This window comes from Monodon monoceros, unplaced genomic scaffold, assembly GCF_005190385.1.
Source record: "Monodon monoceros isolate NGI ecotype Baffin Bay Population unplaced genomic scaffold, NGI_Narwhal_1 Super_Scaffold_21, whole genome shotgun sequence".
Taxonomy (NCBI): Eukaryota; Metazoa; Chordata; class Mammalia; order Artiodactyla; family Monodontidae; genus Monodon; species Monodon monoceros.
The window spans coordinates 10,439,903-10,456,909 of NW_021703778.1; the positions used below are offsets into that span (position 1 = coordinate 10,439,903).

General features: G+C 35.9%; 1 protein-coding gene across 1 annotated transcript in view; it reads right to left on the minus strand.

The window, feature by feature from the left end:
* GPR158 (G protein-coupled receptor 158) overlaps positions 1–17,007 on the minus strand; it is a 319,600-nt gene that overhangs the window by 22,429 nt on the left and 280,164 nt on the right. Inside the window, exon 7 of the mRNA XM_029239163.1 lies at positions 5,652–5,890. Within this exon, the coding sequence (XP_029094996.1) occupies positions 5,652–5,890 (239 nt within the window). The remainder of the gene's footprint in view (positions 1–5,651; positions 5,891–17,007) is intronic.

Sequence of the window (17,007 nt, forward strand, 5' to 3'; positions counted from 1 at the left end):
TTAGAAACAATTGCTATTTTCGAATTTCCCTATATAACTCAGTAAGAGTTACTGTATTCTCAGTTCCTTCTAAACACTGGTGTACAACTAATTAAATTACTGAACACATTGTCTGGTTTTTGTGTTTAAAATATTATACCAGGAAAGAGGAGAACAAAGAATAGCATGTTAATGAAGAAGAGAAAAGATTATATTTTCTGTGGTGAAAACATTCCATGTGAAATTTCATGGAAATAAATGAGTACTTTTGAACAGTAAGGAAATCAATGTTGGAATTCTCTGAAAGAAACCAAATCTTTTAAAATTCCCAAATGGAGTATGTGAACCCAAGCTTATCCCATCTATTTAATCACTGCTTAGATTTCTATGTCTTTTTGTAAACTTGGTGAATAAAACATAAAGCAAGGGATGTCAAGCTCTAAGGGGTTTTCAGAACCATGAGATACCTCATATACTGGTGGACTTTTCACAACCAGGAAGAGATGGGGGAAGATCCTAATTTAGAAAACAGTCCTTGTCGGGGGATAGTTATTAGATCATGTAAATGCAGTTGAGAAGAGCTAGGCCATATCAGAGATACAGAAAGATACAGATAATAATAGAAGATAAAGAGAAGCCTGGATCGAGCTTTTTGTGTATCTTCTTGTGCTGGTTAAGGAAGGCAGCAAAACAGCTTTATTCTCAATTATGTCTACTTTTAATCACATTAGATTATCGCCACCTAACTTCTGGAAGAAATCAAGAAAACATTTCAGTGCTTGCCTAGATCTGAACTAAAGTTTGACCCAGAGATTTAGCCATGGAACAGAAATTCTAAATGTCCTTGAGGTTGCCATCCCTCAGCAGTCAACTTTTTGCAGCACTGTTGCTTTTTCTCGTAGGCAAGGTAAGAATCTGCCCACTTACTCTAACTTACCTTGGTCACCGGTGCTGGTTCAGTATGTTGTCTGTGTTCTGAACATGTAGTCAGAAATTGACAGCTAACCAACTAAGTATACGGAAGAATGAACTCCACTGTGTTACCACCTCTGCTATCGAATTTATGTATTCCACACTTGGAAGCTATATATTGGAGGACCTTGGCCGCAAGCTCTAAATCTAGGTGTAAAGATGTGGTCTTGTGACATTAGGAAGGTAATTCAGACATGAGAAGTCAGTTCTAATCATTTGTCAGTTTGTACCAACCAACTAGGAAACTCACAGGGTAATGAAGTTTTAACTTTTTAACCATGATAAATTTGATTGCTATTGTGAAAAACCCTGAACATGAATAACTGACTACCAATTGACTAACTGGCATACACAGATTCAGAAAAAAATATCTCATAATCCTACTACCAACTTTTTTCAAAATGAGTATGATTTGGGATAGTTATTTGCTTTCTCCATTAATTTAGGGGAATGTTTGCCCATCCCAACTCCTTTAATCTTTACACAGCTCTAGGAGAATGGTGAAATAATAAAAATGTTTATCAAAAGCAAATCAGTTTTATTCTACTTCAATATCTGTAAATGCACTATGCAGTATTTTAAAAATTATAATTCTGATTTGTCATGCCAAATTTGTACCAAGCTCTTATTTTGACTGGATAGTTTGGGTAAGTCAGAGGTCAAATTTCATAAAAGGGCTGGGGACTGTCATTTTAGTTTACATAATTTGCTCAAAAACACCTTCCCCAATCTGAAATACACTTTACCGTTAAAATTGATTTGGGTACAATTGTGTAACTCCTGGATTTTTAGCTTTAATGTGTCTCCTCACACTGGTCTAACCCTGACCATAGAAAATATTACACAATAAAGGGAACTGAGTTCCTTCTCTGTTCATTCAGCAAATATTTCTCGAGAGCCTACAACTGACAGATACTTTGTTAGGTGCTAGGGATATAGGGTGACCATCCAGGCGATGTTGTGAAGCACAGATAGCTAGCTACTAGGTTGGGAGAGGAAAGAGAGTGAACAGATGTGAGAATCCTTCCTTTCGCCTTCAGCGAGCTACAGATAAGATACTGAAACACGCTTAGAGAAGTGCTGAGTCATATAAAGATGACTAGGGTAAGTACTGCGGTATTATCTTTATTACAGATGTAGATGATTTTCAAAGAAGTATGGCAGCTTAAGTTTTTCCAGGAATTCTAATCTGATCTAGAAATATTCTGGAACATCCAAATTTTGAGGTTCTCTTTCCAAGAGATAAAATAAAATCTTTTTTTAAAAAAACAGACTACTGGGCCTGTAAAGTGTTTCTCACCCTGGCCAATGTTCACCTGTCTTTCCCAGTCGCAATGTTTAGAAATACTTTATTTGCTTTCCATTAAAGTTTACTTCACATTTTTTTAATATAGGACAAACAATGATTACTGAGAATTATTAACAGACATAAATAATAATAGGATTTTGAAAGTCATTTTTCTTCCATTTCTATGTTTTGAAATATTTCCTATGTTTTCAGATATTTCCTCAAAGAAGAAACTGAGGCTCATAGAGGTTGAGAGATTTTTCCAAGTAGTTTTCTATACCTGATTCCTCCTTCTGAAACACCTGTGGCAGGAAAAGCACCTACCTGGGCAGGTCTGAACAGACCCGTGCAGTAAGCAAAAATAGAAAGGGCCCATTCTTTAAAATTATGACCCATATTTCTAACTGGAGTTCTACTTCAGTGGGAAAACTAGTATCACACTCTTTCAAATGGTTCTTTATTTTGCATTAAAAAAAAATAGATTGTTTCTGACAGGTAAAGGTGATCCAGAACACGTTTATCAATAAATTAACCATCACTTTTCCTTTTTTTTCTAAATTGACTTCTGACACTAAGCTTCTTGACAAAGATTTTTCACAACAACTTTAAGGTAAAACCTATCTCCAGCCTCTCCACATCCTTCCCCCTGCATAGAAACATTTCTGTTTAGGAAACGGGGAATAATTTAGCTTTCAGAACATGTTTCTTTCTGGCTGACTGAAGATACATGAATTTATGCTTGAATAACAGCCTGGATATAAAAATATCTAATGGTAAACATGGTACTTATAGAAATATATAAAGAGGACTGAAAAGAGGCATATGTTACACATTAGCAAACATTAAATTAAGAGAGGTTAAATATGGAATATCTAATACCACATGCAAAAAGAGAAATAAATGAAATCGCTGTAGGGCAGTGTGAAAAAAAGTTTATAGCAACCACATGTCTCTGAGTTTTCAAGATGGTCCTAATGTCAAATATTTGTTCCTGTTGTTAAATCACGTGTCTTGACTTTTCTTTACAGAATTGTGTTACTGCAAGAAAAGTGTAATTTTTGAAACTAAGGTGTTGCTGTAGTTTATAGGACAAAAACAATGACTGGAAGATAGCAAAAACACCACTACCAAACATTTAACTTCTTACCTCTTGATCTCTGCACCCTATCATTAGTCTTTTATTTTCCAGTATTTTACACTCTAAAGAAGGTCACATCTGTGATTTCTATATAGAAATAAGTAGGAACACATAACTGACAGTAACCTGCAATTTATTTTACATAAAGTTTCTTTATATATAAGTAAGAATTTTATATGATAAACAAGATCCACTGAATACCTATAATGTCTCTAGTAAGGTGCTGAACACTTTACGGGAGATATAAAATATATAAAGGCCTTATTCCTCTCATCAGGTAGTTTACTATTGGTTTACATAGATAAGTGAGAATTGTTAAAAATTATTAAAAAGCAAAATTAGGTGGTAAAGACTCTCGGTACAATGGTAGCTCAATAAAGGAAGACAACGACTTGGACCTGAACCCAGGAATCTTTATAAAAGAGAAGTTCTTTGAGGCATGGTAAAGTTTAGAATATTGTAAAGAGGTATAGAGAACACTTCCTTTGATAGGAACAGTGGTGGAGGTGGGTGGGAATTGTGTGAAGCATGAAGGAAATGCCTAACTGGAAAAGAGAGTAATGCTGAAATACATTGTAAATAATGCTGGATGGCTACATTTATTGTGAGTCTTTGTTTTTTTTTTACAGTTAGGGCATTCTGGGGGAGATGGGAGTCTTAAAAACCTGTTAAAGGAATCTGGAGAACCAGAAAGTGATGTGATAAATCAATAAATTCCATCTATTAATAGATTACTTTTAGGAGATACACACACACACATACCCACACCCCGCCACCGCCCCCCCACCACCCAATTCAGGGATTGTGGAGTTGGAATCATTAGAATGGAGAAAGACTTAGAGCAGTGCGGTTTCAGGACCGGGAGCAAAAGCGTTGCCTTGGAACCTGTTACAAGTGCAAATTCTTGGGCTCATTTCCGCTTGCTCATTGCCTACCCAATGATGCCTCATTATGAATTTGAGTATTATACTCTTTGTAAAACATAAAAGAAATATAATGGGCTTTTCTTCAGAGTAATATTGGGAAATGATTTTCCCTAGTTTGGTTAACTTGGATTGAAGAACGTAAAATAATGTTATAGGTTTCTATTAAGTAGAAATTTTATATCTATACAATTTGTTTAATTTTCATATCCAGACTAAAGTCAGAATTGGAATTGCTTCTTACCTTAGTTCTATGCTTTATCTTCTGATACTGATATTGATATCTCCTGATACGAAACTACTGATATCTTCTTTGATATTGATCAAAATAATGATGATTGACTTTATATATTATCATTATAACAATTCCCTTTATGTGCCCACATTGCTTTGTTATTACAGATATCAGGCCTATAAGATTCCTAAAATATCTTGTCCAGAAAAATGTTATTCCATTTAAATTGTAAACTAAATACACATTAGCTTCTAGCAAAATAGTAAATGTGAACATTCAATGAACAATTGCCAAATATGGGGGAGACAGAAAATGGGAATTAAATTCATGGGTTTATTTTTGCCAAATAAAATTAAGATTTGTCCCTGGTTGACTGAGGGGAATGACAACAAAATAATAAAGGGTTTTTGTATTTTGGGAGGCTTAGTTTAAAATAGCCCAATATTAACAACAGAAAAATTCCTATGGATTTTTCTCTTCCTCATTTTTCAAAAAACTGAGCTACCAGAAAAATAATCTGTTTTTGGCCCAACTCATCATGGGATTCTTCCAAGTTCTCCAGCTTCTCAGTCACATAATTTACTATCTCCAAGGAGCATGGCTTTGTGTTTGTATAATACTGGGCCTCCAGAGAATTCCCAATAAATTATCTTTAGAGGAAAGATAAATTAGAAATTTTGCCCAGAGTGCTCTAGATACCAAGTCTGATATATCATAGGACCAAAACTATATAAAAAAATACCAGTACATTTCCTTTTTCCTCCCAGCTAAAGAAATAAGTCAAGAGAACAGCTTCTGTTAGCCAAATAGGGATACACTGATAGGACGGAAAGCAGAAAGTCTCTCTGTACAAAGAAGTTGCGTTTACTGACTGTATTTCTCCTTCTTGATTACATTTTCTGAACAAAGTTACACACCTTTGAAAAAGATGGAAACTCTCAGAAAAAGTTTGCATTCCGCATGTCATTATTATCTTTTCATAATATTGTTTCACCAAAACCGTATTAGGTGAAATTCCTTTAGGGTTTGTGAAAGGGCTTGGCAAGGCTTCTAACGAAGTCCATTTTAATGCTAGTGGGCAAAGGATAAAATTGCACAAAGCAAGTGATCACATACCAACTGCTGTCATGTAATCCCAGCGCTCAACGAGGCACATATTGAAGATGAGGTGATCTGATGTTTGCCCTTGGCCAATGAGTGAAATCTGCCTTTCCAAATTCTGGCAAACAGATGAAGTCCAGCCAATGAGAAACCAAAACACTACCAGGAGTATTACTGCCAGCATCCTCATGACCCGTCCACCGGTCATGTATGGAATCCGTTGGGCTGTTCGTGAAAGAAACACCTTCAAAACCCTGGAAAAGCAAGACATCAAAATTTGAAGGTGAACCTAACAACCAGAAAGTAAAATTCTAAAATATCTCATTTTTCTAGGTGAAATTTAAACCCACCCAAACCTACTTAGGCAGAGTTTTAACATAAAAAACAAACAGCAGTGTTGCCTATACTTCGACTGAATTTCATTCCAGCTTACCTTCCAATAGCAGAACAAATATCCTGCCTTAGGGGTCAGTGAGTCAACAGATTTGTGTAGGATGGAATTCTTTTGAGTATGTTTTAATATTTCAAGAAAAATTCTCGGGACCTTAGAAAGATCCACAGGCAAACATTGCTCAAACAGGGTTTCTGAGGGATCAAAAAATAGTCCTAAAAGTGAGAAGTTGGGTTTTACAATATTATACTAAGTCAAAGACTTCCTTAAACCAGTTATTTTTTTTTTACAGTAGAATGTTATAAAAGGTATTTTCTGAAAAATCATTTTATATAGCCTCCTTTTATAGTCATTTTGTCACATTACCAAAAATAAGTACGAAGGGTATTTAAATAACCCTGAATAAGATTATTGCATTAAGGAAGAGGATATGACCTATAAGAAATGCAGCAATTTTAAAAAATTTTTTTTTTTCCTGTATATATGACTCAAATGCACAACCAGAGTTGAGACCTACTGGATGACATGATATCTAAGAACTGCTCCATCTCTAAAAATGGTGTGAAGACAAAATCCAACCTTACTATAGGGATCTTTCCAGCCATCCTTTGTTTAATTTCATCTCCAAAATATTCTTAGCTGATTTTAACTCCGCATTCTCATTCTGATATTTTAGGTCACAATATTGTGGTTTGACATAAACTACCATGAGTAGTTTATGATGCTATAAGGGTATCCATAATCAATTCCCCAAAGGCAAAAATGAATTCATCTTCCCAACTTTTCTATTTCCTGCTCTGATTCTTTCAACATTTTAAATGAAATATTCATATGCACTCTTCATAAAAGTCATTATAAATATGGAAATGAAACATACACACCTGAAATAACCTAGACGTATTTTACTATTTTTTCTCTCAATGCTGGGCTTTGATAGCTCTTTCAAATTAACATAACACATCCAGTAAAGAAAGTTATTTTCTAGCAGATTCTTATTTATCCTTCCCCCCTGCATATCTTTAACCCCACTGTCCTTCACCTAACACACAGCATGGTTATTTAATTCTGAATAAAATACTTATCCTCAATTTTTATGTGGAACAATGTCAGAAAGGTATTAGTATAAAGTAAGAGTACAAAAGAAGATCACTTTACTCACCATTTAACTACAGATAGTCCCCAACTTAAGATGGTTCGACTTACGATTTTATGATGGCATAAAGTGATAAGCATTCAGTAGAAACTGTACTTCGAGTTTGAATTTTGATCTTTTACGGGGCTAGTGATATGTGGTACGATATTCTCTCCTGATGCTGCAGCTCCCAGGCAGCCACACGGTCACAAGGGTAAACAACTGACCCACTTATGACCATGCTGTACTCATTCGACCATTCTGTTTTTCGCTTTCAGTACAGTATTCAATAAATTACATGAGATATTCAACACTTTATTATAAAATAGACTTTGTGTTAGATGATTTTGCCCAAGTGGAGGCCAATGTAAGTGTTCTGAGCACGGATAAGGTAGGCTGGCCTAAGCTATGATGTTAGAGGTACTGAATGCATTCTCGACTTTAAGATATTCTCAATCTACAATGGGTTTACCTGGACATAACTCCACTGAAAGTCAAGGAAGATCTGTAGTTCACCAGATTAGCAGTTACTTTCCATTCCCCGGGTGAAACATACTGAGTATGGCCCGTGTCATGCTGAATGCTAGTACTGGCAGCGAACACAATGCCTCTCTCCAGTATGCCTCACTTTTGCTCCAACTAGTTGAATCGCTACTTGTTAAGAATCAGTTGTACTTGTCCCCAGATTATGCCCACTGTTATCATCTTTTTTTCTTGATAGTTGATTTGTAATATTATATTAGTTTCAGGCATACAACATAGTGATTCAATATTTTATAGATCATACTCCATTTAAAGTTATTATAAAATAATGGTTATATTTCCCTGTGCTGCACAATACATCCTTGTTGCTTATCTATTTTATACATAGTAGTCTGTATCACTTATCCCATGCCCCTAACTTACCCCTCCCCCCTTCCTGTTCCCCACTGGTAACCACTAGTTTGTTCTCTGTATCTGTGAGTCTGTTTCTGTTTTGTTATATACATTCGTTTGTTTTATTTTTTAGATTCCACATATAAGTGATAAAAGAGTATTTGTTATCATTTTATATAAGTTAACTAAATTGACTGTGTAAGCAAAGGAGACATTTGTACAAAGTTCTATTTTGAATGCTTTGGAAGGACTCCATAAAGGTGAGTCACTAAAAGAACTGTTAACTTAGGGGAAAGTAAGGAAAATTTTAATATATTGCGGTGGTCAACAAACCAAAATCCAGAAGGAGTCTACACTCAGATTACCTCAAAATAACAAACAAAAACTCTTTAGATTCTCACTCCTACTTAAAGAACCAAAACTATGAATAATAGATAATACATTGCAGTGATTTATGCTACAAAGAGAACGATTAGAGCCACAGTCAAGGAAGAGGACTTACTTCAAAAATATTGGTGAGTGATTATTTGTATCTTAAATTACAGTATCTATACACTTCTTTAACCCCTTTCTACTTTAAAAAACTTTATTCATTAATTGACCAATCACTAATCCATTAAGAAGGCTTCTACTAAAATCAGCAGATCAAGATTCAAAAACTCTATCCTAGGAATGAGAGAAATTTCTTGGAAAACTAGTGTTTTTGCCAGTGCCAATCTTATTTTTTGTAGGAGAAACCTGTAGCCACTATGTGCACGTAATTGTTTCTGGTTGTACCTGGATGAATTCTAAATTTTGAATGATTAGGATCTCAAAAGAGGGAATCTGAACCATTTTTCTGGTCTTCTATATTTTGGCTAGGGCCAAAAGAAAAAGAGAGAATTGTTCCAAATTCTAGCTTGACTATATTTGAATATCTGAAATGTAATTATAATGAACAAAGGTTTATGTAGTGACAACCATATGCGAGGTATCATACTAGACAACATGGAAGGCATAAGATGTGATTCCTGTCTTCCAGAAGCTTACAATGTAAGCTTACAATGTAAGCTATGTAAATAGCTACCATATAAAACAGCATATATTATATGTTGTTGTGTGTAGTTAGTAAGTCCAGGAACCTAATAGAATAGGTGCTATTTGGTCTGGGTCTTGATGGATATCAGTAGGTAGAAATAGAGGAAAGTGGAGAAGATATAAGGAGACATTCTAGCTGAAGGGAATCACATAACAAAGTACAAAGCAGGGAAATGTACGTTGTCTTTGAGAGACAGTGGGTGGAAACGTTTGGCAAGAAGGGAAGTTTTTTTTCAACCCACAGGGACGCCTAGGGATTTTTCAAGTTACTGCGAAGGGTTTCACTGGGTTGAGAACCATTGCTTCAGAGAAAAATAGTAATGATTTATATTTTCTTTCCATGGCCAATATGTGGGAAATCATTTATTTTTCTGATACTTGAAGATTTTCACATAGAAACTCTAAACCTCAATGAGAGGAAATATTGAATTTTTAAAATAACTATCTTTAAAATACTTCTTAACCAGGTGAGTTTGTCATTTGCAGAGGAAGTCTATATGATCCCAGTATGGTAGTCTTTTAATCAAGAAATCCAACTTCTAAATTATCAGAAATTTTCATGCTTTCCAGATGACCCCATGGGTATTTACTGTAAAATCTGAGAACTCAAGATTGTCATAGATCCCCAAATCTCATTTCCAGAGAGGAAAAGCCAAAGCAGAGCCCTCATGAGTCTCTTGTTACTGCTTTTACGGGCTTTCAAACACTAGAAAATACAATAACACAACTCTGCATGGCAATCTAAGCATTTCAGGATATTGGTTTTTGTAAAATGGAATAAGATGCATTTTTCTAGGATTGCCTTAAAATAAAATGAGAAAATTCTGCTATATCTTTAAAAAATGAGCTGTTAGTCTAGGGTTCACTGCCTAGAAACCAAGTTCTAAAAATGAAATCCTTAGACACGCTTTTATATGAAATACAGCTGTAGAAAAAATGCAATCTTATATCGATTACTTTTCCTACTACTTTTTTCACAGATAAAATTTTAAGCTACCATCTGTTCAGAAGGTTTCACTATTCTAAAGGAAAGCGGTAATGTATACAAGAGGACTGCAAAAAATTTCCAGAATTTAATATAAAAAGGTATATTTAAAGTATATATTCAGTTCTCATTATTAATAGTAGAGAAATTCATAGAAATCATGTTGAAATGATAAAAAAAAAGGAATTGGCTGTCACTATATGTCTGCCTCTACTTTTCCACGTTCCACATTTCTAGTTTGAGCTCATAAAACTCCACTGTAAGGACTTGTACTTAGGTTATCGATTATCTGCTTCAAATATCTAATTGATGTTGTTACTCCTTATTTAACTTGATCTCTCTCCAGCTTTTGGCGTGGCGGAGGCACTTGGCTTCCATTATGTCACATTCTCTTGACTCTCTGCCTACTCCTGTCAGCAGCTTTTTAGTCTCTGTCAGAGTCCTCTGCCTCAGTCTTCCCCTTAAATAATAGTGTTCCTCAAGGATCTCCTAAACTTAGTCACCTTCTATTCTTGCTCTACAGATTATACCTGGGAAATTCCATCCACAATTCTGCTTCAATTATGTACATGCTGGTGAGTCGCAGATCCGTAACTTCGGTTTAGATCACTGTCCTGAGCTCAAGATCTGTATACTCAGTGACCTACGGGACATCAACAGGTTCCCCAAATAAAATCGTCACTCTCTCCACTCCTCTCTCCTCTAACCCACTGTGTCACCTGTCTCAATGACCAGTACCAGTTAATTGCTCAAAGCAGAAACCTAGGAATGAACTTTGATACTTCTCCCTCATTTACATTCCAGACACCAAATGCATGATTAAGAACTTAATTTCTACCTCTTAAATATCTTTCAGATCCTTCTATTTTTCTCCATTTTCACTGCCACTATATAGCTCCTGGTCATCAACCTCTGTCCTCAGTAATTTCCTAACCAGTCTCCTTATTGGTCTTGCCCACCTTCAGTCCACACTGTATGCTAAAGCCACAATGATCTTCTTAAACTGCACGCTGAGCATGTTTCTCTCCTGTTTACAGTCCTTCTGTGGCTCTCCACCCAAATCCTAGCTACCTTACGATGGTAAAACGCCTTTAAAAATTGGTTCCTCCTTGCTTCAGCATGCTCATCTCTCACTATTCTTCCCTTCCTAGGGTCCTGTGGGTCCCTGTGGACTATATGCAGGTGTCCTCTATCTGAACATTTGCCCTCAGCTTCCTGTACTGCCCCTCCCTCCATCAATACAAACACCTAATTTAGCTAATTCCTGCATATTTCTTCATGGCTCATTTGAGATGCCACTTGCTCTGGCTAGTGGTTCCCAAACCACTATCATCAACACCATCTGGAAACTTGTTAGAAATGCAAATTCTTGGGTCCCATCCATACCTACTACTATGCCAGAAATTCTGGGGATTAGGGCCCAGAAATCTGTATTTTAACAAATCCGTTAGGTAAATTCGGACGAAGGCTATAGTTTGAGAGCTTTTTTTCCCAAAAGGCTTAAGACTGGTGCAGGTGTCTTTCTAATGGGCTGACTGCTCTAAACTGTCAGATAAATTTTTGAGTTTTTGTTATGCTGACACCAAAATTTAAAGCCTCTAGTAACAGAAAGTTTTCCATTTTCAGAACATCTGCATCTGCTTGTGATTTAGCAGCATCTTTTTTGTGTACTAAACGGGAATAAACATATACATCCTCAAGCCATCTAGTCTTCTGTTCTATTAATTTAATCGGAATAATCCTAAAGTCTTGAAGTTCTCCATTAGACTTGAATTTCTATACATTTTACTACTTTCTTAGAAACTCCAGAGAATAAATGCTTCTGATGAAAAGTAGGAGGTGATTATTTTCTTCTATAAATATAAAGCCACTCAATTCTTGACAAAAGAGCCTTAAGAGTGAACAACACGAAAAGGGCTGAGGTTACTCCCTCCAGTTTGCTTTAAATGGTCACAAGCCCTCATGTTTATTAAGCTTTTCAACAATTTCTCAAAATTTCATTTTCAGAAGTAACCTAAAGCTGCTTCTTGGTCACTGGGTAGATGTTAGGTATATATTAAAAAGGACTGGCATCACCTAGGCAGAAACAGATTGTTAACATTTATCAGACATGAAATTCAGTAAAACTGTTGTGACTATTTTAAGTTATTGCTATTCATAAGAAGGAAAACTCACAACTCAGCTTCCCAAATATGGGTACTTTTGTCCATTTCAGTGACCTGCTTGTGCTCTCATATCTCATACTAATCTTCCTTTCTTTTGACCTGATTGTAAGTAGACAGAATAAGGCAGAATGATGAAAAAATAAATGAAGAAGGAAGGGTTACAGGACTGTTGCAAGTCAAATATAGAGCTAGAAGGAACTTGCAGATTATCTCTTCTGATATCAGAAATAAGGAAAGAATGTCTGCTCTCACCACTTCTATCCATCATTGTACCAAAAGTTCTAGCCAGAGCAATTGGTCAAGAAAAAGAAATAAAATGCATCCATATTGGAATGGGAGAAGTAAAACTGTCTCTGTTAGTAGATGACATGATCTTATATATGGAAAACCCTAAAGAACACACACACACACACACACACACACACACACACACACACAATCTGAGCTAAAAACCACATTCAGTGAAGTTGTAAGATACAAGTTCAACATTAAAAAATCAGTTTTATTTTTATATACTAGCGATGAGCTATCTGAAAATGGAATCGACTAAACAGCTCCATTTACTATAGCATCAAAAAAATACCTAGGGGTAAATTTAACCAAGGAGGTAAAAGATGTGTATGCTGAAATCTATACAACATCACTGAAAGAAATTTTTAAAGATCTAAAGAAATGGAAAGACATTCTGTGTTCATGGATTGAAAGACTTAATATTGCTAAGATGGCATTATTCCCTAAATTGACCTACAGGTTCAAGTCAATTTAACAAAACAGTGTGGTACTAGCATAATGGTAGACATACAGAACAACGAATAAGACTTTTCATCCAGAAATAAACCTCTCCATCTCCAGTCAACTGATTTTGACAACACTGTCAAGACCATTAAATAAAGAAAAAATTATCTTAAAAAGAAAATCTATTCAATAAAAAAGGGCGTTCCCTGGCAGTCCAGTGGTTAGGACGCGGTGCTTTCACTGCTGTGGCCCCGGGTTCAATCCCTGGTCGGGGAACTAAGATCCCACAAGTCGCATGGTGCAGCCAAAAAAAAAATCTTTTAAACAAATGGTCCTAAGGACGAGTGTATATCCAAATGCAGAAGAATGAATTTAGACCTCTACCTCACATAATATACAAAAATTGATTCCAAATGAATCAAAGACCCAAATGTAAGAACTAAAACTATAAAATGCTTAGAACAAAACAGAGGTATAGATCTTCCTGATCTGAAATTAGGCAATGGTTTCTTAAATATCATACCAAGGCATATGTAACAAGAGAAAAAACAGATAAACTGAACTGCGTAAAAATAAAAAATTTGTGCATCAAAGCACACTATCAAGAAAGTAAAAAAGAAAACCCACAGAATCGGAGAAAATATTTTCAAATAATTTATCAGATAAGGGTCTCAGATCCAAAATATATAAGAACTCATACAATGCAACACAAAAGGACAAAAAACCCAATTAAAAGATGGCCAAAGGGGGCTTCCCTGGTGGTGCAGTGGTTGAGAATCTGCCTGCCAATGCAAGGACACGGGTTCGGGCCCTGGACTGGGAAGATCCCACATGCCGCGAAGCAACAAAGCCCGTGAACCACAACTACTCAGCCTGCGCGTCTGGAGCTTGTGCTCCGCAACAAGAGAAGCCCCAACAGTGAGAGACCCGTGCACCGCGATGAAGAGTGGCCCCTGCTCGCCGCAACTAGAGAAAGCCTTCGCACAGAAACGAAGACCCAACACAGCCAAAAATAAATAAATAAATTTTAAAAAATTTATTAAAAAAAAAAAATGGCCAAAGGACCTGAATAGACATTTCTCTAAAGTAATGTATAAATGACCAATAAACACCTGAAAATAATCTCAACATAATTAGTCATTGGGAAAATGGATAAAAAGATTTTCTTCCTTTTGCCCTTTAAAAAATTTAAAGTATCTTACTGTATTTTATATATCTTTAAAAGAATACATAAAATAAATAAATATAAATATCTTCCAGTCACTTTCAAAATTTACTAGGGGGAGGGGTGGAGTGGGAGGCAGGGGTCAGCAGATGTAAGCTATTATATACAGAATGGATAAACAGCAAGGTCCTACTGTATAGCATAAGGAATTATATTCAGTATCCTGTGATAAACCATAATGGGAAAGAGTATAAAAAAGAATGTATACATGTATAACTGAATCACTTTGCTGTACAGCAGAAATTAATACAACACTGTAAATCAACCATACTTCAATAAAAAAATTTACTCGGAAACAAAACTATCTATCTATCTATCTATCTATCCATTCCCACAAAGTGTAAATATTTGGTGCTAATGAGTGCAGTAGAGAAAACTGCTACAAATTGCGCTGTATCCAAAGCGAGCAGTACTGAATAATGTATGAAATGAAAATCCCTAGGCCAGAGCCAGAGGAGGTTTTTTTGCAGCCTGCTTAAATATGTTTTAAATATTGTACAGAAAAGTCTTTTGTTTTTTCTTGATTAGCCTTAGAAAAAGGAAAAGTCAATTTGTTTTCAGAAATCATATTACAGGGAATAGGAAAATGTTCTTCTAGCATTAAGTTTCTTAATCTCTCTCTACCCCCTTTCATTTAAAACAGTTCCTCATTTTTCCTCCTGATAATATACTCAGATTTTCTGAGCCTAGGGATATTGCCTTTCCAGGTTTCTTAAAACCAACCAACCGACCAACTAACCAACGTATAGCAAGTATTCTGTGAACCCACACATGCATGGACGTGCCAGATGTTCTTTTAGATCTGTCCTACATCATTAACGTACTAAGTCAAACATATCTATGGTTACTGAAGGAAACTCTTTTTATAAATGAACCTTCTTCATTTTTGCCTATTTCAGCTCTATTTTTCCTTATGATCCATATTGAGCCAGCTAAAACCTGTCCCATTCTCCCTTCTTTCTTTCTCCAAAGAGAAACAAACGGTTTTAGGTTCAAATAAATTGCATTGCATGAATGGCCTGCCAGTGAGGTGGGGCGGTGGGACTTGTCTGCCCTGGGTGCAAGTAATAGTGTCCGTAGAGAATTTAAGGCAATAAAAATGACAACTCAAAGCTGTTCTGCTTTGTATCATCACCATGTGCTGGTGATTCTAAACAATGTCAGTGATAAAATACTCCTCCCTGAAGGACTGGACCACTTTCACCACCTTCCCCTAACTTATTACACCTCTGTATTGCACTGTTAATAAACAAAAGACTTGCAATTTTCCTTTGGCTTGGTATGGTAGTCTTTGGCTGTATGACTCCCAAATGTGGGGAGCGACCACTAAAGAAAAAGGTGGGAGATTTGATAAAAGTGAATGAAACCCTCAAGTTCCCGTCCTAGGCTAACAGTATCATTTCTAGTGACAGACTGAGATCCTATTCCTTTTTCACATTTTCTTCAAGTTTTCAGAGTTACTGGAATTCTGTAAACAGTAAAATTGATCAGTGAGAGATCAGGAAAGAGAAAAAGAAATGTTAAACAATTTTACTAAGCCTTGAGGGAAATGGCTGAACTAAAACAAGAACTCAGGTGTTTCCTGCTTATCCTATTCTCAAGGGACTAGAACAGTCACTTTATCAGTACTGATAATTGCCTTAGAATTTTCTGCCTAGAGAGGTATTACTTTTTAAAAAAATTTGAAATAAAAAATTAAGTTCTTATAAAAATGAGAAAATAGCATTCAAGGGACTTTATCCCTTAGCTCAGGCTACCTTGATCCCTGAAGCTACCTTGCGTCAGGTCCGACAAAGCCTGGTTCTTCAGCTTTCTCTTCAAGTCTGTGACCTTCTCCATATCCTTCCAATGAATTCCTTTTTTGCTTAATTTAGCCATCCTCAGTGTCTGTGGTTTGCAACCAAAACCCCCTACTTGACATATTTTACAAATATTTCAATCATGTTTAAGATTTACAGCAACTCTACAGGTGAAGTGAGAAGTGATTCTCAGAAGCTAAAATAATTTCTTCTTGGTTGTATAAGTTATTAGTGGCGGAACTGAAATTCAAATTTGGATTTGTAAAGATTTATGTCTTTCCCTCTATCATGTTACTACAAAATCTTCAAAGTCCTTTCTTGAGGACAACACGTTGCTTGACTATAAGAGATATCAACCAAAGACATCCCTGCAGCTCCATTCACTATAACCATCCACCCATTCATTCACTTAACAAATATCTGAATACATTAAATGGGCAAGATGCAGCACTAAGGATGGGGAATACAAAGCTGGTTCAGCCAGTCACTTCCATCGGGTTGCTCACATTCCTCTGAGATGTTGATTCTTCAGTTTATAGACTTAATATTGGAATCAGTTAAATTTAAACAATATGGAAAAACAATATAATATACAGCCATATGGTTCAGACAGGATACGAATAATTCAGCGTATTAAATTAGAAATAGTTTCCACTCGATTTAAGCCTTCAGTAGGTAATTCTTCACTGCAATGACTTCTAGAGACAAACAGTTGGAGAGAAAATCGTTTTAATTACAGTCTTTAAAATAAAGAAAAGAATGATGAAGTAATCTAGTTTCCCAAATCCCAATCATTTGTATGCCACCCTCAAGATTTCTGCCTGTATCTGTGTACCAACTAACATTTTCTTTAAAGCAACTTCTATTTATTGCTTTAAAATATTTTAAAGGGACTTCCCTGGCGGTCCAGTGGTTGGGACTTCGCCTTCCAATGCAGGGGGGGCAGGTTCGATCCCTGGTCAGGGAGCTAAAGTCCCACATGCCTT